Source organism: Pleuronectes platessa, chromosome 2 (genome assembly GCF_947347685.1).
Source record: "Pleuronectes platessa chromosome 2, fPlePla1.1, whole genome shotgun sequence".
NCBI classification, from domain to species: domain Eukaryota; kingdom Metazoa; phylum Chordata; class Actinopteri; order Pleuronectiformes; family Pleuronectidae; genus Pleuronectes; species Pleuronectes platessa.
Window position 1 is genome coordinate 13,237,498 of NC_070627.1, and position 24,149 is coordinate 13,261,646.

A 24,149-nucleotide genomic window follows, 5' to 3' on the forward strand; every position below is an offset into this window, starting at 1 on the left:
ATCAGATTGTCAAGGCGGGCTTTATACGATGATTGACAGATGATCAACGGTAACGTAATCAGCCACGTCATCACAGTGCCCTCGGGTTGAATTCGTTTTCAACAAACATGCCTGCCGCTGGCGAGCTGAGATGTGTAGATGCTGCCATTGAGTCTGTTTTAGAAGACATCGACAGCGCATTCAGTTTGAAAGAGGAACACAGAACGTGGAGGCGACGCCAAAGCACCGCGCTAATCCCTATCGCCCCGGCGCTTGGCTGTTCATAACGGACACTGAAGCGACGCTGAACCGCCGGGCAGCGCTAATAATATCACCCGTTGATCCAGTAGATCGCTGCACGGCTTTGTGCCAGTCACACCAGAGGCTGAAGCAACACGCTGCGCCAAGGCTGCCTCGCGGTGCTTCAGCCTCCGGTGTGACCGGCACAAAGTTTTAACATGGGAGTGGATGGGAGCTAGCTGTTATTTAAGGCTTGGCGCTGCGCTGAAGCGTCCGGTGTGAACCCGGCGTTAGTAAATAACTCACAAGGCGTTGCTTAGCATACGTCACATACTACGTTGCTCTGATTGGTTGTAGGTCTATCCAATTGAGCGAAGAGGAATTTTACTTACTGGTCAGTTGAAACACGCCCCATAATTTTTTCCCAATGGAGCGACTCCAGACCGAACTGCCCGACCAAAAATGTTGTGGGCGGGGCTAAGTTCGTCTGGCATCCAGGCTAGAGACGCTGGGCCCTTTTTTGGGCATCCAACATCTACACGTTATCTAAATAGCAAATGCATTTGTGCCCATCTGAGCATCCAGGGAATAGTTGGTTCTAAATGAGGTGTGGTAAGGCACATTGTTGGTGCATTGCTATCTTGAAGCAGTGAAAACGGATTGAGCTTTCCCAACAATAACCTAAAAGAATTAAGCTGTTTGTTTTATTTACACATGTAAATGCAGAATGGCAGCCTAGGTGAAAAATATTTGATTCTGCCATCGTAGCTGATGTTGGGTGAAATATTATTGGTTTTGAAATCTGAAGTATGCTGGGATATTTAAAGTCTCAATTGTATGTGAATGTATTGGAAATAGCTCTGCTTTATCTGTTGGCCTCAATCAGACATACGCTGTACCATGAAGCTGGAAGGGTGAATAAAATATGTTTAATGACCAGTCCTGACTTTTGTGTACAGATATAGAGGTCCTCCGTGTAATGTAAATGTAAAATGTCACGGTTTCTGTGCATATCTGAAAGCAGCATTTGACTGCAGCAGCATCCCTCTGGGCTGCTCTGCCTCTCATGAAACATATATATTTGGTTAGTGACTGTAAGAATACGACAGAAGGGGTCAAAATAAGCTTGGTCTGTAGGGAACTAGGCTTAGCCTTAGACATCCAGTGGGAACTATGAGTATAGCTGCTGCTCTTTCATGTCCAAAGAAGCCAGTGGAGTCGTTTTGGACATCTGATTATGATGCCTCCTGGGCACCCTCCATTGGAGGTTTTCTAGGCACACCAAACTATGGGGAGCCCTGGGGTAGACCCAACACTCTCTGAAGGGATCATATGTCCCATCTGGCCTGGGGACACGCCTTGGGATCCCCCAAGAAGAGTTGGAAATCATTGCTGGGGAAAGGAGCACCCTGCTTAGTCTGCTGCAACAGCAAACCGACTTGAAGAAGTGAAAGAAAATGGATAGAAGGAAGGATGGATGGGTTAAATATGGATGATTGGATTTGAAGAAATACTGAAATCTGAATGGGACTGTAGGGACATACATTACAGTAGAGTATTGTTTACTTAACAAACTAATAGTAAGCAATTGGACAAAGGACCAAACAGCACAATTTAGAGGTTGAGTAGGAGGCTATAGCTGGAACACAGCATGTTTGGGAACAGCCCACACAAATGAGGTTTGGATGTTATATGAGGGAAGAAATACTAGAACGGTTTAAATAAATACTTGCTTCCAAAACTAAGTGCAGCTGAGCCTTAAACATCACCTTAGTGAAGACAGGAAAATTTCATAACGCGCCCATTTGATACCAAAAATAACGAGAATGAAATGAATTATATCGGTGTTAGTTAATTTGATCATGGATCTACTGGTTAAAACACATAGTCATTTGTTTAAACAAACAGAGAACATGATGCAGGGTTTCCCTACAAATTGCCCAGAGGAAATTAAGGAACCGAGGGAGAAATAGGGCAATAGGAGGTGTCTGACAGCGTGGGCCTTGGCAACGGCCTAATAAGTTGGAGTCCACTCCCAGGAGTAAAAGTGATGGCTAAAGAGGCAACCTTATCTATGACCAATCAGAGGAGGAGGACACTGTTTCCATAGCGTCACGGCAGACATGAATAATGACCCTATGTGTTTTTCTCCCCTCCGTGCTCCTCTCCTCCTGCTCTGGTGGAAATCTATTTGAACCAAACACTTCAAGAGCAGAGTGCTGGAACCGGAGAGGGAGGGGGGGGGGGGGGGGGGGGGGGGGAGCGGGGGGAGATGACAAGGGCATCACAAGACACAAGAGAGCAGCCCTGTCAAGAATGGAAAAATATGACATTGAAGGAAAATATTTACACAGAGTAAAAAGTACTCTGCGTTGGCAAAAACAACCTATTAAGGTTGATTTCTTGTTAAAGTACATGCTGCTAACATATTCCAAACTTGAAGCCATGGTGACTGTAGCCATGGAGGAGCAGTGGGGTAATAGGATTGAGATGCTATAAAAAGATCGCTAATGAAGGCGGCTCCTGTATGACTATGGTTATGAGGTCAAGTTCCACCGGGAAACCCTGCAATTCTCTCACTGGCCTATTTGCTCTGGCTGATACCTGTCTTTGCACATGAGGCTCTCTCTAAAAACCCTCTTGCTTGTCCTTGCCTTTGGATTGTTAAATGTCAAGAAACGCTAATTTCCTCAAACCACTGAAAATGTGAGATAAAGTAGGCTGCAAATAAACAAATGTCTCAGAAAAAGGCTCAGTTGGGCTCCAGACATGGCCATAATGACATCAACACAATTACAGACTCATTCATAGACCCACAGGGGATTGGGTCGCACAAATAGCCAGATGTTAATAGCAGCCATGTGCAAGATTATGGCCCTGTCTTGCAAGTGTGATAAATATTTTTGTAGTATATTGACACACCAAAAACTGAGAGTGACCAGCAGCATAATTTTGTTATGTCTAGGAACGGATGAGGACCCAAATTCAGATTAAACACACAGCGACTAAATACACAAAGTTAACAAGATACAGGTTCAACAAATGAAGGCGGGGCAGGTAATCAGCGAAAGATGGAAACCAGAATAGGGACACACAAGGAGAGAAGTTTCAAAATGAGACAATAACTTTGATTGCTTTTTTTTTAGGTATTATTTCAATCAAGCACAGTCAATCCAACTGATTAACTCCAAATTCACAAGGTTCTAACAGGGTATTTTATATTGCTTGCTTTCCTTTAATTTGGCTCGATAACTAGCCACATATATTAACAGTAGCCTATTCCTGATCTTCCTGTGATGGATTCATTCAGATGGACGATTGTTGCTGAACAACAAAACCTGGGAACGCCCTGGTGCAGTTCACCTACGTCTGTGTGTGATGGCTGCTTTGCAAACTGCTATGAGTCACAAGCATGTGATACTGTCGGCCCCATCTATCTACACTGAGTTTATCTTTGATAATGGCTATCAGTAATAGCATGTTTGTTTTCATTTTCCAATCACATAGTTTTTGTTTACCCTTGTTCGCCGAAAGCAAGCAAGAGAAGAGAGAAGAGAGAGAGAGTGCATTAAAACTGCCTGGGTTTACTGCCCTGTGATGTTCTGTTAACTTATTAACATAATATAATCATATCCGACATGAGGTCATATAATTGCTTCAGCTCCCCCACAACCCTCAGAAGGATTAACAGTACAGATAATGAACGGAGGGGTGGATGGATGAGGTCACGGGGCTGACCCCTTTTATTATGGTGTCAATGTCTATGTCTGCAGAATATGTCACAGGTGTGGTTTATGTCACCTTTATTATTTTTTTTACCATTTTAGCATGTTATTAAAAAGAAAGAGAGTAATGGCTAAATGTGTTCTATAGTCAGTGGGGTATTATAGATATATGTTATTTTGTTGACAGAGCAGCAGTGGTTTCGCTCAGTTATGAAGGTTCATTTAATGAAGGAGACATAAATGAAATTGTGATTAAATAGGGTCGTGTTTTGTTCTGCCTCGGGTGTTTGAACAACTTTTGAAATCAAAATATTGCCCCTGGGAGGGACTGACTACTGGCCAACTCTGGTTGGTGGCCTACAAAAGGATGAAAAGATGAAACAATGAAGGGAAGGAGATATTTTTATCCAGAGGAGAGGAAAGACAACATATATGTGTCAGAGATGGACTGGGAGACAGAGATAACATCCACGTCCCCATCTTTTCTAGGCCAAGGTGAAACCAGTCCTCATGAGGCTGACGATATTCAGGAGAGAATTCTTGTGGAGAAAACAACATCAGATTTACACGACCCTTTGTCATTGACTGTAACGTTCTCCTCTGAGTTACATATGGAAGATCATTTATTTCCCATGTAGAGGAGAGAATACGCCTTCAGACATGAGTCTTTCCACAGGGACAGTTTTCTCATTCACTACACATACACCAAAACTAATTCAGTTCTCCAGAGGCTCCTATACTTGGGGACCTATAAAGAGGGGAAACTCCTTCCTGGGCATGTTACTGCAGTTGTGCCACCGGCTCTTGTTTATTTACGATGTCCCTGGTTTTATGTTGGCTGTGTCCCAGCTGCTATGATTAATTCCCTCTGCTCTACATTGGCTTTTCTTAGGACCAGGTTCATTCATCTGTCTCCCCAGCGCTGGTCCGACAAACATGAAACCTTGAACTTTGACCAATTTATACAGACTTTGTCTTTTACATGACAATATGTACCTAACGTTAGCATCAGCTAATGTCAGCCACGATGAGCTACTCGTCTTTTGAAAAGTATGAGGGCCTGGCAGGGGAAATAAAATGTCAGTCCATTCCCTAATGTCCTTCCTCCAGGATAAAGTCAAAAGTCCAACTACATCAGAGGAGGTTTTTTATTTCGTGAATAAAGTTGGAATATTTTTAGACTTTACTCTTGATATGCAAAATAATTAAAAAAAAATATCCTCAGAATTATTTAGACTTTTCACAACATGTTACCTTTATCCTCAAAAAGAAAAATGAGGAAAATAAATCCTCCTTTTTTTTCTCAAAACTGTTCCGTTGTCACTTTAAAGGTTTACGCACAGTTGATGGTGGGTTGGATTGAGGCTGTAAAGGATTGAGTCGCTTACTCCACCTGGTTAGGAGCGGCTATAGACTTAGTGTTCTCAAACTGTATTAGGTCTGGTGCCATCCCATGTGACAGCTGAGGAACTCCCGGACTCCCAGTGCTCCGCCTGGCACCTTTCTCATTAGCAGCAACAGGAGCACCAGACACGCTGCAGTGGTTTAGCAGAGGAAGCTCCTGTTCCTGTGACTCCTTACACCCTTGTCTGTCAACTCTCCCAGCTCCCACCCAGGGAAACATAAGAACTACCTCCTAATGAGAGGCAGTATACCCCCAATTAACGCTTTAATAGGCACGGTCTGACCAGGTTTTGGCAAAAAGGTTAGTGGGGAGGAAATCCAGGTTTTGCTTGATTGCTAAGATCCTTCAACCAGCGGGCTAGGCTTCCCATCAACGTGTTAGCCACATCGGAGGCCACAGGGATAACCATGCAACACTCTCCCAGCCTCGACTGCCAGCCACTGTCACCATGACAACCCCCTTGAAGCTCGACAGGAGGCGGCTACGTGGACCTGCTCGTGAAAAGCAAGTCTGACAGTCTCCTTCTCGCTGTCTTTCCCTCCCCCTCCTCTCTCTTTCCTTCTATCGCTGATTTGTACCGTGGTCAAAGCTCATCCAGCGTCGAACCATCTGCAGTGCTCCCGTCCTTCACGTAGGTTTCTCTCTTCATTGCGTCCGACGGTTTGCATTTCAGTTGCATCTCGTCAATAAGTTCCTAGAACCGCCAGACAGCATCGCCTCGTGCAGGAGTTTGCAACGTGAGCCGCGCTCCTGCAGTAGTATCACTTGATTTGATGAATTTGATGTCATCACACAAACACAGAACCGCACTTCATCTTCATCAAGATTTCATCGTCAGCGGTCGTTTGTGTGCGAGTAACGTTGTGAGCGTTAACTAACGTGGAATAATTCACACCCCGGATTCTGAATGTGGAAGATGCTCTGCCTCTCCCTGCCAGTGAGGGAGATGGGGTTTCCATGGAGACGGGAGGAGACTGTGTCTTCCACATTTCCCCCAGCATGATAGCTTGGAACACACAGGCGCATTTGCAGTGGCTCAGCTGTAGTCTCCACACCCTCCATCACTTCTCCTTCTAACTTTGAACAGATCTTTGTATTTCTTAACCCCCCACATCTTTACCAAATGAACCTGTAGTGCCCTGTGACTCTTAAAGGGAGAAAGAGCCAGTTTAACCTGTAGATCCAAACTGGTGTCCCATCACCATGACCTTGTTTCTTTTACGTGAAGGAGGCTGCATTTCAGACCTGGTATGTGTCTTCGTCAGGCTCCTCCTGAAGAAGGCCCGATTCTATAAATATAATATGATGGTTTAGAGTGGTTTCATTATATAATCTGCACATTAAATGCAAAAAAACAATGTGAAAATCACACTACTGTGATACATTTATGTTTTTCAGATAAATAAATTGTATAATTCTACAAATTTAATCTGGTTAGTTTTGGTTTCTCTTTGCAATTTAGGGAGCCCATTAATTGATCACATACGTATATCCTGTTGTCATCAGCTTTGTGGGCTGTAACAAACTATACTTGACATTGATTGGTTTGTCGACTGACATATGTCTGATGTCATGTTATTAATTCAACTTCTGTAGAAGCTAAATTTTTAGTCATTCTGTTTTTTAATGGAGAAAATTAATGAACCAGCTCAATTTCTCCACAATTTGTGGCCACTGTAATATCATTATAGACAATCCTGTGAGTCGCTTCTGCTTCTTTTCCTCTTCTATTGTTTAAAGATTCAATTGTTAAATGACCTCCTGCAATTAGTTAGGTGTGAAAGCCTCTTCAGCTACATTTCAAGTCCTTTGACACATTTGCAATATTCTGTCGGTAACGTGATTTTCATTGTATTGGAAGACGTAGATATGGGGGTGTAGGTAGCAGTATTCAAACCATCATCAACATTTAATACTATGGGCATCCCTCTGTGTAACTAACTGTTTCCAAAATGTTACGCCCTTAAACAAACTATATTCTGAGGTCATAGAAAAGTCTGAAAGAAGCCATTTTGGGGGCATTCAACAAACTTTAGTCTAACTCGTAGCGCTTGCATGCACAAAGTGCACCACAACTCGATTCAGCAAACCACTAATGTTAATCTACTGTATGCCCGGACCATCCATCTCTTGAATGAATCCCACCTCATCTCCTCTCCCTCTCAATTATTCATGCATTTCAGATGAAGAAGAGAATCCAGACTCAGCATCTATATTTAAACTCTGGCTGGTCCATGGTGGCTGTATAAATAGAAACAGTATAGGGTCCGGTCTGGTGCACCAAAGGACGCAGTTTTCATCAGGAATTTCAACTCAGAGGATACAGCATTTATGAGGACTGGAGAGACGTGAAAATACCTAAGTCGGTGTTGTGTCGAGGCATTTCAGGAATGAGGAAATATCATATCCAGCAATAATAGAGGTGAGGCAATATGTGGACAAGCTTCATCTATTTCCTCTGTTTCTAGAAATCCCATCAAAATCTCATCTTATCTCCACGGTATAAATTTCCCACTGCACAAAAACAGTGTTGGCACAAATATAGCAGCATGTCTGGCATATTGTTCAGGGATATTGCTTCCATAATGTTTAGTAATAAATGTATGATGCAGTTCATGCAGTCCTGCAGTCTGTATGATGTTGTCTTTATCATGGAAATCAGAGATCGTCATGGTATATGGCTCCTCTGGTCTGTATGTCAAATCGTGCCGGGTACGCTGCTGAACCTCAAATTGGCCCTGTGGCCTGTGGCATCCGTGTGTGAATGTGATAAACGAGTGAAAGAGATCCTGACAGACAAGCTGTATGAATGGGTGAATGGGATTTGCAGTGTAAATAGCTTTGAGTCGCTGTAAGACTAGAAATACAGGGTATAAATGCAGTCCATTGATCCTCTACAGACATTAAGAGAAGCAACAGTTTGAAATACAAAGAAAGACGGAGAGAGAGAAAGACGCACCCATCATGATAACGTTTCTCCCTCACGTTCGTGGATACTGTTTCTGTCTCTGGCCTTCGTACTTTCCACAAAGTCATTCAAGAACTTGCGGTAAGTGGAGAGAACTACACCGACGAGGACAGCTCTTATAGCTGCCACTAAAAGAACAGCGTCTGGAACTGTGAGTTCTGATTTATAAGAGGGTGTTGTTCTCTGTTCACATAAATGTCGAAGATTGGTTGTGTTGCGGAGGGGGTTACATATCACAGTAATGGTGACACGGCCTCTCTGAAAGGGCAATGGCCACCCTGTCTCGGGGCCACGCTGCGTTTGCATCGTCTGGGAGAAATGGTAAAGAAGAGAAATCAAAGAATGGTATGTCAAGGTATTGTGCTCATACTGGTTGGCGGAATATACTGTTTGCATATCAAATGTACTGTTCTTAATGGAGCCAAGCCTGCAAACTACTTCAGTAGGACGAGTTGACTTCCATGGTGAGGTGTATTTGATGTAACGTAGAGTATAGCCCCCCCCCCCCCCCCCCCCCAAAAAAAGCCCCGTCCACTGTTCTCCACTGCTGTGCTCGTGCTTCACGGCTCATTTGCCGATCTGTGCTGTACCGGTGATGCAAACACTCGGTAATGCTGTCGCTGCTGCCGCTCATCAGCTTGTTTTGTAAAAAGCCCGCTCGCCATCCATAGGGTCTTGAGTTACTCTGCAGGGAAGTGTATTACTGACACTCCTCAGAATCAGTTATGCTCAGCCTGGTGGAAACTTGATGCAAATGAAGAGAATAGACCATACTGAAAAAATGCAATAAATCCATTCGTACATCAATGGACTGATTGAAATGGCAAGTGCTTTTCTAGTCTTGCTAAACACCGCTGACCTTCTGGTGAGAGGACGACCCCGCTCTGCCCCCTGAGCCGCAGTCGCCCCATGTTGATCATGTTGATGCAGCTGAAGAAAGTGACAAATCCCACATCTGATCCATGTGAATCCTCACCTTTACCAACTGAGCCATGATGGTGGTTCAATTCTGGATGCATTGTTTACTGAACAGAGGATTTATAGCATGTTTTTTTTTTTTTATAGCCTGTGTTGAGAATGAGTCACCACCTGCTCTCCTGGCATTGATTAAAACCTGTAAGACTCATCTCTGTTCCTCAAAATGACTTCGAAATCTTTTCTATGAAAAATAAGCCCTTTATAATCGCTTGTATGTAGCTCAACATCTTTCCCTCATTTAGTATTTGTGGATCTATGAATATATCAATGAACCCTGCCTCTATCTCCACCCTCCTTTCTACCGGGTCAATAGTCATTGTATCAGAATGGTAGGCTTGAATCACTCCCTAGAACATTAGCATTAAGATAATGCTTAATTTCATCTGTTTCGTCCATATCCGTACACTTTTTAATACATAGTGCGTCCTTTTCTGTATTTAATGTTGAGCATAAATTAGCTAGTGTAGTTACAGTAGCTTGAAAAATACCTATAATTTAAGACACTCCTCTGAAACCCCTCTTAATGATAAAACATATAAGAATTGAAAGAAATTACCTCTTTATTATAGGGGGGACTTTTCATCCAATTAAAGATGACAGGGGATCTTAGATTTTAGTTTATAAATCTTATAGAACATTTAAGATGCACAGCATTTCAAGGCGCTTTTTGGTTCTTCTGTCTCTCGTCTGAATTAAACCCTTATGGTCTAAAGCAAAGCAAAGAGAAGCAGCCCCCTTATTCATTAAAATGCAATCTTTCCTTCTGCATCGGGCTTCTGCACATTACAATACCACAATCTTTAGGAAAGAGGAAACAACTTTGGCGGAGTTTCTTCAATTGTGAAATCGACAAAACTTTTTTTCCAGTTTGTCTGTTTTTCTCAGGCTCCCTGCTGACTGTCAGAGAGGGAAACATTGTTTCTCAGGCTCCGAGCTCTCAACGTTTTACAGCAGACCCCGTCATGTGGTCGTGTATGATTCAGCAGTTGTGACAGTTGATGATGAGGACTCCTCCTCAGGGTAAGCACTGACTCGGGGAAACTTACACAGAGTTTCAATATGAATCACTCACTCACAGACTTAGAGAGTAAAGTTGTGACTCTTTAAGTGCAAATTTCTCTGACGATACAGTATCACCACTACGTCGTGCCTACAGTGAGATCAACACTAGAGGGAAGTATACACAACACATGACGTATATTCTTTCATTCCTACACAGGTTAGTCACTTGTTTTTCTCACGGTACGTTTTGCAGAACAGAAAACGGAGACAATCACTGAACCAGCCTCCTGCATTAGTCTTTTCTTTTCCAAGCTGCTAAATATTTTACAGTTGTTTTAACTATACAGTGCATGTGTCCTCTCCTGTGAACAGCAGGGAATCTGTGTCCCAGAATATCTTCTGTTTCAAAGCATGTGTCTATTGAGACGCCTCTTGATGAGGATTCATTTCAAAGATTTGTGTTTTCAATGCTGCACTCCTGTTTCCTCCTCTCACGGCAGAAACAAAATACCGACCAGATGCTTTTGTTATTCAGCCTCTGGGAATGTGGATGATTGTCCCGCATATGAGCCTTTTCTTTAGAATTTAATCTGGTCCGAAGGCAAAACTCTCATTTCTGACACTCCCCATGAAAGTGATTATCAGAGGTCATGCCACAAAGTTTTCAGGTTATTCAGGTTCAACTGATTCTCTCTTGTCATGAGTTATACAAGTTAGTCGGGAGACCATGTAGCTCTGTGAACATGTCCAATTCTGTGCATTTTCAATCTTGCTGCTCATTCACATTGAATGGGGTGTCATCATGCGTCACCTAATTGTGCTTCCACTGTGTCACGTTGCAGCTGTGATCAACTTTAAGAGCTTTTCAGGCACCAGCCAATCAAATCGTGTTTCAGCAAACACTGAAGTGCGTTAATGGAGAGGGAGGCAGCTGTTTAGCCTGGTGTGTGTTCGTCTGATTGTGGATTTCATTCCCACGTTCTTCTCTTTAGCATTAGCATGGTACGTTAGCAGGAAAGCTGGCTATGTTGTGTGTCGAAAGCATGAAGCTGTGATTGTCGTCGTTATGATGATCCCGCTGACACCATGTGTCAGACATGCCCACCTGGCATTGACACAATGAATAGAGGTGACTCGAGCGTTACATTTCACATACCATCAAATTATTATTATAGACAATTTAGTATTTCTTTTTTAAATTGAAGGAAGGAAAAAGCTCCTGTTTGATAGCTGAATAAAAGCCCTGGATATTTCTTAAATCAAATTGGCTAAAGAGCTCTATGAAAGCAGGTTAACATATCATAATTCATTTATGTCTGAAAAGTTTTTTATAAATACAAGAATAACTGTATGAAATGTGAAGGTCTTAACACAATTAACCAAAATTGGACCGGAACAATTATCTGAGGAGGGAGGAAAAATTTGAAATAGTCAAGCAATAGTCAAATATACAGTATAAAAAGATTATTGTTACATCGCTTTACAAACTCAATAAGAAATGGAAATTAGTCATACGCTGAAAAACCCAAAAGTTGAACATTCAACGATCGTCATCTGCTCGATTCTATGTCTCGCTTAGTCACAAACCCCCTTTGTTCGTTTTCTTTTTCTCCGGCTCAGATTCAGCTTGCGTGTCTCACGGTAATTAGTTTACAATTTCAAACTCTCAAGATCTCTTCATTTATCTCTGTGTTTTTTTTTCCCTACAGTCTTTGCTCCTCAGGCATCCCTCCTCACTGGGACAGTTATGCGTTAGTGTCTTTTGCTCGGTGCTCACGTAACCACTCGCCTCCAAGTTGAATGAACAAAGGAGCTGTCTAGCTTTGCAGATGTGAAATACATGTTTTATTTCTCTTGAACCTCTCCTTCCACAACAGAACTGTGCAAACACCTCGCTGCGTGAACTCCACGATCATTGCTCTGGTGACCACACTTTTTAACAATTTCACAATTTCACCCCATCAAGCAGTCAGAACATGTCCACTGAAATAAATTCTGCCACAGTAAATAGAGCAAAAACGAACAGTCTGTCTTCAGTGAACCTTTTCTGCAGCAGTGACGCATGCTCCGCTACGAGTCTGAAAGGCTGAGATGACTCCACAAATACTGAGCGCTCCACTACAAAATGCATGACATGACTTGTAAAATGCTCACAGACAAGACTCAAACACTAGATAATCAGACTTCTCCACATTATTCTTGAATGAGCTCTAAATTATGCAGCACAATGATGAAAGAACTACTGAATAGACTTTACAAAAACCTCAGTCCAAGGGGAACCAATATTAAATCAAAATGAGAAGAAGAAGTGAAATGATGGTAAAAGCAATAATTATAATCTTAATAATCATCACTTTGCCTTGATCAAGACGCTTATGTCTCACTGGTAATATAGACCTAATGCATCAAATGATTATTCCCACTACAAAGTTACCTATATTGCAGTGGCGGATATAAAGGCTTGGGGGGCACACGCCCTAGCGGAAATCTGATTGGCTCCTGAAATACCCTTTTCCAGTCAGTATACATCTTACCAACAATACTAACAATTACCATGACTATGATATATGAGCTATCGGTAAACAATGTATGACTTAAATGTGCACCTTACTGAATCAGGAATTTTTCCGTGAACGTTTGACATATAATTGACCCTCTGTGCAAATCGGGGCCCTTTTTGGCCCCCGCTTTAGAAAAATCAGAGATCTGCCACTGCAAATATGTATCAACCCCCATCCTGGGGGTCAGCTGTGACTCAGGAGGTTGAGAGGGTCTAGTACTAGAGGGTCAGTTGTTTGGAGACCCGATTGACCTACAAATATTTTTCCATATTTCCATATTTTTACCATCATCCCAAACATTTAACTCCCCTAGTGAGTGTGTCTCCTGACCGAAGCCAAATGTTACTCATGCGGAAAAAAGAAAGAAACCCAATGATGTTACCATTAGGACAACATTCTCCTCATATTGAATAATCTACCCACCATCCATCTGGCCAAAAGTTGGGTCACTCTCTGACTCACACCGTTATTGGACACATTGGAAGGATCAAAATGTCCAAATGTTTTTTTTTCTGTAACGAAATTAAAACCTTAGTTTGGGATCGGAGACATTAATCCTTTTTGGACTTTGAATGTGCATGTTTTTAGGCTCTATGGGTATTTTACAGTCATGGTTCTTATTTCAGTACCATTAATTAAAAGACTTAAAGAATGTTTTATACTAAATGTCTAAATCTCCCCAGGCTTTCAGTCTGTCTGCATATAGGCAAGCCGTTTATGAACGACTGTGTAAAAGGGAAATTATAGAAAGAGAACTCAGAGACAGTCAGTTATATTTACACATTTAGCATTGTCATGAGAATCTATAATAACTCCTCGGATCATGTGTCACTGAAACAGAAACTGGGCACTATGCAAATATAGATGTGTGTGGGTGTGTATGTTTACTTGTGGACTCTTGATAGTAATAACTGGTCATAGGTCAGAGCTGTTAATCAGTTCCCTTCCTCATCTGTCTGTCAATCTTTTCTTAACTGTAACAGATACATGGACTGAGGTTCGGGTTTATTTAGTCTTTAACCTTCAGAGGTTACAGGAGAGTTTTTATAGCTGCTTTCGAATCTGACTTCAGGGCAAGTTAGACGAGACACAGCCACTCACAGGCACTGCTGTTGAAGAGGAGACAGTGTGACAGACAGAGAGAGAAACCGACATGAAAGCAATCGGCGTGGCACTCGCTCGCTGAGTGCACATGATCCCGGCTTATATCTCTACACCACACCACAGACATGGACAAACAACCTGAGAAACCTCTGATATGTTATGTCCCATCTTAATCCTCTTATCAAGCTCAAGTTTCTGACTTCAGTATTGCATGGTCACACTGCAGCTTTCTGCCAGAGCCACTCAAATCTCCCCAGGTCTACCGCTTTCTCTCCGGTGTATTTGCTACATACAGGACTAAAAGGTCGGGAACCTCAGGCCTCCGGGTTGTACACCACATACGAGAAAATTTGATGCAGCCGCAAGACAATTCATCAATACAAGAAAGTGATTCAGAAAGACATATAAAACTCACCTCAGGACAGCATATATATTATATGTTCAAGCGTTAAAAGAGAATGGTAGACAACATGTCCTTCAGAGTGGCCCCATCTGGTTGTCTGCCTGTCAGGTCATGGTCAGGGTGACGAGTGTTCCCAGAGAAAAGGACAAAAGACTCTGGTTTTGTCAAAGTAAAAGCCTAGTTTGGAGGGATGCGCTCGCAATGATGTAAAAGGTCAATCCTGACTCAACTGCTTGAGTTGAAAGGACAAAGGTACTTTAACAGGTTTAGAGTCCGGTTGCCCAACGAGCATCTTTCACAAAACCTCACTCCGATAGAGAAAACATCACGTGGACATGCTTTGTAGTGAGGGAGCTATTATCTAAGAAAATAAAACATCAGTCAAAGGCAGAACTCAATCAGACCATCTGTCAAGGATGTTGTAAAATGAGATGACCCTTGATAGGAAAAAGGTTCCTTATAACTGCTATAGATACTTCACTGACACATACTGCAGTAATCAAGCATCCTCCCAAACATTTTCTCCACCTACTTAAATGTTTGATGAGAACAACAAGTTCGACAAAGTGGGTGAATTATTCATCAGTGTGCTCTGCAACTGTTCTGGGGACTTTGTTTAGAGATTAGAAATATACTTTCACTCTGTTCATCGATATGCAGTTTGTGTTTGTTGTCTTACATAATCAGCCCCGATCATACACGTATATATATTTATATTTTTGGTGTGGTAGATTGAGTATGATAGCTCATATATGTGTTATATGTTATTTATATCACTTACATTTGATTCTATCCACAACCATTCCACAACTTGATGTGTTTGTTTATTATGGTAAACACGACAGCAGTTCTCTGAGATTAACCAGAACTACAATGGTTAAGTCATTTTAACCAAATCGTTGTTGTGCTTAAATTGAACCAAACCGTGATCATTCCACAAACAAGTCAATCATTTGATGTGATCAAGGAGAATCAGTTTACTTTGTAAGACCTGTTTGACATTCATAAATTTTAGATATTAAGTCTACAATGGATCATACTGACTTTGTGTCACCCGACTACATGGTAGCATTTAAAATGAAAATATGTGAACCAAGAATAGATCCTTGGGGTGCACCCCAACTAATAGATTTAAACCTGGACCTTTTAAGATCTGTCCCAGCTTTTAGATGATGAGGTCCAGATGATTGGTGGCCTTGACAGAACAGGACTCAGTCTACATGAAGATATGAGGGCTTTATTGAGTATGTGCATCCGCCCCCGATGAGGGTATCCTGCCTTGTTGATGATTGCCTGAATACTCCAGCCTCTAAATAATAGCCCCAACTGGGACACAGCCTTCTTGTCTTGTTTCTATATGACTCCCTGTACATTATCGTCCTTGTTTTGACTTTTCAGCTTTCAGAAATTGGGATAGATTCTAGTCTGGCAGCTTAATGCCTTGGATTCGGCTGCGGACTGATTTATAAGCAGGAATACAGCCAAAACGCATTTATACGTCATCTACAGTGTGACATGAGAGGAGCGTAATTGGAATTTGTTGCCTGCCATCTGATGCACAATACCTCCTGACAGAGTAAGAAGTGGTATTTCCTCATTTTTTGGATGCTTGCAGGCCAAAAATGACAGAAACAGTCATGCTCAGCTTGGGTTTCCCCAGTCAAAGTGTTTGAAGTCAAACTCATGTAGTCCTTTTCACTTCCATATAAATTTTACTTAAAATTGTAAATCTTAGACTGTAATTGCCTAATGATATATATTTACATTACCACTTTTTAAATTCCTGCTTTTCTAAATGTGAGACTGTAAATAAAGATTATTTGCTTCCTAGGTTCCCCCCCCCCCCCCCCCCCCGCCTCCTGTGTATCTGTTCCTCTATTAGTAATGACAGGAACCGTTCAATCTCGGCTGTTGTGACATAAATGCTACTTCAGGTGAAAAGACGTTTCTTGGCAGCGATCTTACGGTGAGGAAGCCTCCTGCTCTGCCAGCTAGGGGTCAGACAATCTCATTTTCTTGGGACTCAAATCTGATTTGAGCAGGAGACAGACAATGCTGTGGTTTAGAACGAGGAGGTAAACAGAGGGAAGCTTCAAATTGGGCCCGGAGTCTCCAGGAGAATAATTAATGTGACATTTCCCTGACATTTAGTGTGTGGTATAGTGGAGGAGCCCGAAGACGGGGAGGAAGGATGTGGAGCACAGATATGAACCAGTGAGGGAAAGAGAGAGACGGGAAGGACGACACGGCAGAAAGAACACAGGCAGCAACGATGACTCTTTGCACCTGAAAACCTTGACAAATATTGCAGCTACAGTACAAACATTTAAATACAGGAAGGAAGCCGCAGTGTGATATTTTACACACACACACACACAAACAGAGATAAACACAAATAGACCTACTTCAATACCCACTCCTTCAATGAGGATAAAATTGTACTTTAGTTGCTTAGTAACAATTTGTTTTGTGCTCAACTCCAGCGTCCACCATCTGATTATGGTCTGTTACTCATACGTTTCCATCTCTGAGTCGATTCGGACAACACAGCTGGGACATTCTGTGGTCGAGGAGGGGCCGTCCCCTTTAAAGTAGATTGGTGTGCTTATTTTTTAAGGCTAATTAGTTACTGATAAACTCTGCTTCTCACAGAGTCAAGGTTTCTCGGCATCCTTTGCTAGAGTCTTATGAGAGAGAAAAGATGACGAACACTTTAATCGTAAAAACTGCACCCGCACTCATCAATAAGTAGCTATTGGAAGCTATGGATCGGCACAAGCACTTTGCTGTGTCATCATTCACAGTCACGCGGGCCCATCTTGGTGAAGCACTTCAAAACTGTTCTCCAGTGATATTCTGATATATTGCAGATATCAAGGCGCGATAATGGACAGAGCAACGTATGGTTGAATCAGAGTGGTCATCTCCTTTTTGTAGGCTACAGCACTTTCTTAGCTCTAACACAATAAACATTGATTTTTGCATCTATTTGATTCCCATGAAGAAGACATTTCACTGACAGACTGGCAGCACTCATCCCAGTCCGTTTGCGGCGTGTGAGCGCTGACGTTTCTCCCAGTACCTGCACCGTGACGGCTGCAGCCGGCTCCAACTGGAAAGTTTAATTTCCATTTTTACGATCCGGATTGCTGCGAGCCAAACAAGGCATGGTGCTCCTTACAAAAAATGCAGAGGAAAGAAGACAGACTTCCCCTTTGATCCCTACAATCCCACCAAGAGCAGTGCGATCAAAGGCCGCTCATGTTTAACACTGCTGCGGTTTCCCGGGTTGCAGTTGCAGGTGTAGCTCCCTGAAAGGCCCGCTGAGGGAAAACTGTCTCTGTGCGCCAATAAACGTTTGAACAGCTGATCGAAGGCGACAAAGAATCGGCCTTCAGATTAAGAAAGGATGTGCAGCACAGTGAGGATCTCAACCATCGGATTATGACCAGGGCAGAGGGACATGGCTCTTAAAAACTAAATGCAGGCTTACGTGATCATTCAAGCAAATAGTGCGATAGTCTTGACAATCAGGATTTCAATCCAGCTGTTCTATTTCCTGATTTATTCTCTAATTTGCTCAATTTGTCAAGCTCGTCTGACAATATCTATATATATATTATAACTGACTTAATCTTGACCTCAACTCCACATTTATTCACTTATCCTTCTCTGGGCTTCATATATTATTCTCTTGCTCTACTCTATCGTTAAAATATGTACATTAATTGCAGGACACACCCACCTTCTATTCCTGCACAATCTTCCAACAATCCTAAATGACGTGTAGGCGTGTGTTATGTATGTCTAATGATGTTAATGCTATTTAAGTGAGCAAACATGTAATTCAATATCCCGGCCTCCAGGATGCTCAGGATGACGCAGGAAGGGGTTGTCATAAACGAACAATTGACAAAATGCAGGGAATATTTTTTCAAGAGTCAGATGTGTACAGTTCATATTGTAAGAGAGGGCGGCTAGGAGACATTGGAATGACTTAATGGTGCATGACCAATACATAAGGGTAAGAATAAAATATGTGAGCTGGAAGGTGTTTTTGTTTGTATTGTGGTTCTGCAGTGGAGAACAGACGGATATATTTTCAAATGTGAGCTAACAATACAGCAATGGTCCTGATAACAAGTTGGATAACATGAGCTTTACAAGGGAATGGGCCCTGTGTCGGGTTTTGAAGATGCTTCATTGTGATGCTCGCACCGCGCCATTCTCCCTGTTACAAAACTCATCTGACTGTGATGACTCTTTCTAGTTTTGGAATAACAATAAAGGCAGATAATAGCAAAGATATCCCACACTGACATATTCCATCCACTGGCTTTTCCTATAATTTCCACTGGTCACTCTGTGCTCCAACCGTCAAGGAAAAAAAACACAAGAAAAACACATGGATTTGTCCTACACAAAATCTTCACCTGTCAAAAACTCCTATTAGTGAAGGAATTTTAATTAGCCCTATTCAGTTCTCCATATTACTCCATTGTGTTAGCCTTATTGATAAAGATTAAATATGATGAAATCTTGAATACAACAACACAACATCACAAGCTCAAGACCCTGAAATGATAAGAGGTATGATAATGGATGGATGGATTGGCAAACACACAAGTCTCTGTAAAGTGCTGCTGAATGCTACTATGCTCACAATGTTTTCACGTTTTCCATGCCGGCCATCTTAGTCCAAGTACAGTTGATGCTGATGGAAACTCATTAAGTTTGCATGTATTAGATTATAAACTTGTGTAATGGACAGAGTGATATTTTGGCCTGAGGGTGGTGATTTTTCAAAAAAGCAGTTTCCATAGCAATCCTCACTAAAAATTACACCTCGAGGTGGCGCCGAATAAAAAATGTCAGGGCATCTACAAAGTCAGATGGTTTAGAAATCTTTGCAGCATGAATATCGATCTCACATTTCTTGGCAATCCAGCCAGTAACTCATGGCAATCCATAAAGACTGACAGCCACATAATGCAACAAATCCACGATGCTAAAAACAACATGTCACTGTATGTGCAGGCCTGTGTAGACCATCCTCACACAAGTGCAAAGATTTCCCCAACCAATCACACACTCATCTCTTTCACATAACCACCCACGGAAATTACCTTGGCTGCAACGGACGAGCCGGGCTTTTCCAAGAGGTCCCAAAGTTTTTTCCGTTTTTCAGCACAGCAGGTGTTGTCAAATTCGTCCCCATCTCTGTCCTTTAAGTTGTCTGCCTCTCTCTTCAGCTCCTCGTTCATTTGCTCCTTTTTCTGGTGGTACCTCGCCTGGCAACACGACTCCAGGTAGATCTCGTCGATTCCCCAGTAGTCGAGCTCTTGGCTGAACGACAGGGCGCACATCTCTTCCATCATGTGCAGCTTCCCCGTGCGATAGAAGTTCAGGATCGACGTGAACGCCCCCGGATGTCGGTCAAAGAAGTACTCGTTCTCCTCGAGGCTGTAGTCGTCGCACACTTCCATCAGAGATTCATGGGTGTTGCAGTCTCTTAACTTCCCCAAACGTGTTCGGGGGAGCCGGTCTAACGTTCGCCACAGGACCTCATGAGGGAGACCCCCTACATTCAGCCTGACTCGGCGGAAACATGTCTTGCTGTGCATTATGTCCACTGGTTCAGGTTGCAGCGAGGACATTGAGCGGGAGCCAGCTTTATTTAACTCGGCCAAGGATTTCTCCATGATGACTTAATGGCGTGGGAGTAGGCAAACATCCAGTGTTATGGACTACAGTTGGTCCTGTCTTCTTCCAATACTAAAGGAATAAAAAAAGGACATAATTAGTTTCCGGGATCAATCCATCAGTTTAAAAATGAATATGCCGATATTTCTGTAGCCTGTGACCTTAGCACCCCCACCTGGAGGTCAAGACCCCACAAGGGCCCTACGATACATCTACTGGTTTACAAGATGATTGAAGAAAGAAACAAAAAAATGTCTTTGTTAAACTCATTTTCATATTTTCTTATTCTTGTGCTAAAATTGTATTATTAAGGGCCTATTAACATCTAAATGAACTATTACTAGAAGCCAAAATCACTGTGTCTGTATGTTGTGTGGACAATCATCTTCATTTAAGGGGTCACAAGCAAAAAGGGTTTGAAACTATTGGATTGGAGCACTGACTGCCGACCTGGTTACTCATGTTAACGACCATGCAGCAATTAATTGAAAACCAGTGAATAAATGAGGTTTCTGCATCCAGCATTTAAAGCCAATAGTTTAAAAAGGTCCACAGCAGCAAAACGATGAACAGTTTTTTGTTTTACAGCAAATTATTATTTCAGGGTGTTTACTCTCATTGGATCATATCCTGTGTTATCATCCTGAATCAACAATAAACCCTCCCCCAGATTGATGATGTTGAAATGACTCTCACACGTTGGGACCTAACGAGGGAAAGATTAAGCCTGAAATAATATTGTTTTGTTTTCAGCTGATCGGGAACTGAGACAAACATCATACAATATAAAATCCAGTGACTGTTCCCAAAACTACATTGAACCCTGTTCAGATTAAGAGAAATCAGGTTCAAATGTCCTGAAGGTCTGAAAAAAGATTCATTAAATTATTATGTCTGTTATCACATCAGATATCATCCTCTGAATTCTTTCAAAAGTCTGAGCTAATAAACATTCCCTCAGATAGAGCTGCCTGAGATGACTCACACCCACAAGCAGGCTGCAGCATCAGAATCTCAAGGCTTTCCTTTTCATAGGGTTAGCAAGAAAGATATTTGGAAAGCATAACTAATACATTGGAATTTGATCTTGTTTTAATCATCATCCTGCAGCTAAACCAAGCATTCAAATTGAAATTGAATATCTATATGTTCTCGTCAAAAACCCCTCTTCTGTACATGGCATTTTAATTGTTTCCCTAGACACCTGGAAACTGGTCATGACCAAGGCTGAATCAATGCGATGATTAATGAATTAGTCATTTGAGGGAAAATCATTCAGGGACAGTTTTGATTTTCGTTTTTTATGCAAAAACGTGCAAAGGTCAATAAGTATTTATTGTCAGCGTTCTTCACTATTTTCGGACATTTTAAACACTGGACAACAAACCGAATGCAACCCGTTGAAATACAATCACTTGGTGCAGCCTCAGTTCACCGAAGGATGGAATAATATTACCATAGGCCACACAACGTACTTCTTGACACACAGGGACAAACTGCAGTGGTTTGATGAATGACAAATACTACGAATGCACATGAAATACAAACTAAACAATCAGGCATCGAGTCCCTCGCCCGGGCCACAAGTTGGAGGACCCACTGTAGTACACATATTTTCCATCAAATTGTGGAGGAATGTTATGAAGTACATCTTGGGCTTTTTGGACTCCTGCAGATCCCGGGGGGGGGGGCATGGGGTTGAACACTTTGACTGGTTTTGACTCCACCATTGTTGATATTAAATTATCTTAACTATGAAGACTACCCTGACAGAGAGTGGGTGATCTCCCGGTGTGATTGTTTGTGTGTTTGTGTGTTTGTTTTGGGTGCCTCCAGCCGCGTGCTCTACCTGTGCTCATTTGTCGCCCGTGCAGTGCAGGGGGTGGAGAGGCAGGACACCACAGTGATGAGTGTGGTACCAAGTGAGCGCTGTCCGGTCTAATGGTGCTGAAACACCAGTAACACTGCTGCTCACTCCCTGAATCCTGACCAGCTCCCATGGGGATGCTGTAGGGAGGAAATCTAAACGATCACATCCCCTCCTCACAGAAGGGGGAAATAACATTCATTTTCACGTCAGGTATGAAGAGGCAGATGTGATCACTGTCACACAAAGTTTCCAACTCTTCCCAAACAACATTAAGCCAGAGTGTAATTTCAGCTTACATTAAGAAAAAGCACATACAGCACACACATAAACAAGGGGCGTGTATGTGAGGATGATGTTGGATTTCAGGTGTGAACAAGCAGGCAGAGGAAAGCAAATATCGATTTGAAGCAGCTTCCATCTTCCTGCTTCATTGAAATCAAGGTTTCTGTAAACGATGCACAATTACACAATATGCATTTCCCCCCCACACTGCAGCTCTCACTGGGGATGGCAACAAGCTCACTGGGATGTTGGATCATCTAAAACTGCGATGTTGTCAATGCGAATCCCCCATCGCTGCTCGAAGGCTCCATATTGGTGCAGCGTCTGATCAATCTATTACAAATCACAGGTGACATGTGAAGAAAGCTTTTGAGAAAATAATAAAATACCGTGGTGAGTTGTTGTTGTTGTCATCCTGCACCGAATCGAACCGGCACGTTCTGCTCTGTGGAACAATCAATCCGCTGGAAAACACACACAAGAAGCAGCAGCGTTTACACAAAAAAAAAAAGGAGGTGCCGTTATTGGTTTACTATGGCAACGGGTCTGAGCCGATGCTTCACCCCCTCCTCTGCCTCCGACATGGCAGCGAGATCCTCAGCACGATCCACCGTCCAGCCGCCGGCTCGTCGCTCCGCACATCGCCCCGCCGATCCGCCCGATGATCAACAAGTACGCACCGGGAGGGAGGGAACCAATCCGGACACACTACCTGTGTTCCCGGTCAGCTGTGCTAGGAGGCGCCGCATCTGTGTGTGTGCGCGCGTGTGTGTGCGGGTGTGTATGTGTGTGTGTGTGTGTGTGTGTGTGTGTGTGTGTGTGTGTGTGTGTGTGTGTGTGTGTGCGCGTGTGCGTGTGCGTGTGTGTGTGTGCGTGTAGATCCATGTCAGCTCTTCCACATCCTATTAACTCCTTCAGCGCCGCTACAACACGCCTCACTATTGTGCAATGCAGACTTTACGGTGTTGGTGTTAAGGATCAGGCACATTCATGATATCTTGTGCACATGGAGGCTCTGATGAGATGCATGTATGATCCCTGAAGGCACAGAGGCAACAACATGAGTGAAAAGTAAACCAATCAGTAACCTCGATATATGCTCAGGGATCTAAAAACAAACCCAAAAGTGGAAATTAGGTCAATTCAGTGCCAATTCATTTGACTTGGTTCCTCCACTCTGTCTCCACATGCAAGGATTTGTGGAATAATTTGAAAGTATTCAATTCAAAACCTTTACATAAAAATACTGCATTAAAGGTGAAAGTCTACATTGAATATCCTGCTCAAGTGGAGCATTAGCACCAAAGTGTACTTTGGTTTCCTGCAGAAAATGCATGATCATTATGAAACTATTACTAATATGGTTTTATAGCTGGACGAGGGTAAGCAAGTGACTGCAGGTGTCCTCTCTGATTTCTGAGATCAGCACTAAAATGATAGAGGGGGTTAGAAAGAAAAACAGCTCTACAACATCAAATTCATCATTTTGGACGTCTGTGGAATAGTAGTTTAATCTATTTTGGCTTCACACTGAGAGGTGGGGAAATCCCTCTAAGTCATTTTATGTAACTTTACAATGGGTCCAATGTTCCTATATTTTGTAATTGGCCATAAAGGCTAGGAACCTCTGGTTTAATTATAAACAAGGCACTCCATTGTATAAGCACACTTATTTTTCATTTAAATTGGAAACAATATATGTAGCTGCTGGAATGTAGTAGAGTGAATAATACAATATTTATTTTAAAAGATGAAGCGTTATAAAGATGCATGCTGGATATACTTAAGTTAAAGCACAACTACTTTACTATTGTACTGAAGTACAATTATTGAGAAAATTTACGTATTCAGACAATAAATAAATAACTTTTTCTAAATATCAAATTAACTTTATTGTTTTTTGTGACTTCTGTTTCTTCTTGTCTCTTA

At 42.3% G+C, this 24,149-nt stretch overlaps 1 protein-coding gene across 1 annotated transcript in view; it reads right to left on the minus strand.

Moving 5' to 3' along the window:
- kcnb1 (potassium voltage-gated channel, Shab-related subfamily, member 1) overlaps positions 1-22,820 on the minus strand; it is a 31,148-nt gene extending 8,328 nt beyond the window's left edge. The window contains exons 1-2 of the mRNA XM_053447469.1: positions 22,610-22,820; positions 19,492-20,140 (exon numbers count right to left, since the gene is read on the minus strand). Of these exons, the coding sequence (XP_053303444.1) occupies positions 19,492-20,067 (576 nt within the window). The 5' untranslated portion in view covers positions 20,068-20,140; positions 22,610-22,820. The remainder of the gene's footprint in view (positions 1-19,491; positions 20,141-22,609) is intronic.
- Positions 22,821-24,149: the final 1,329 nt, after the last annotated feature.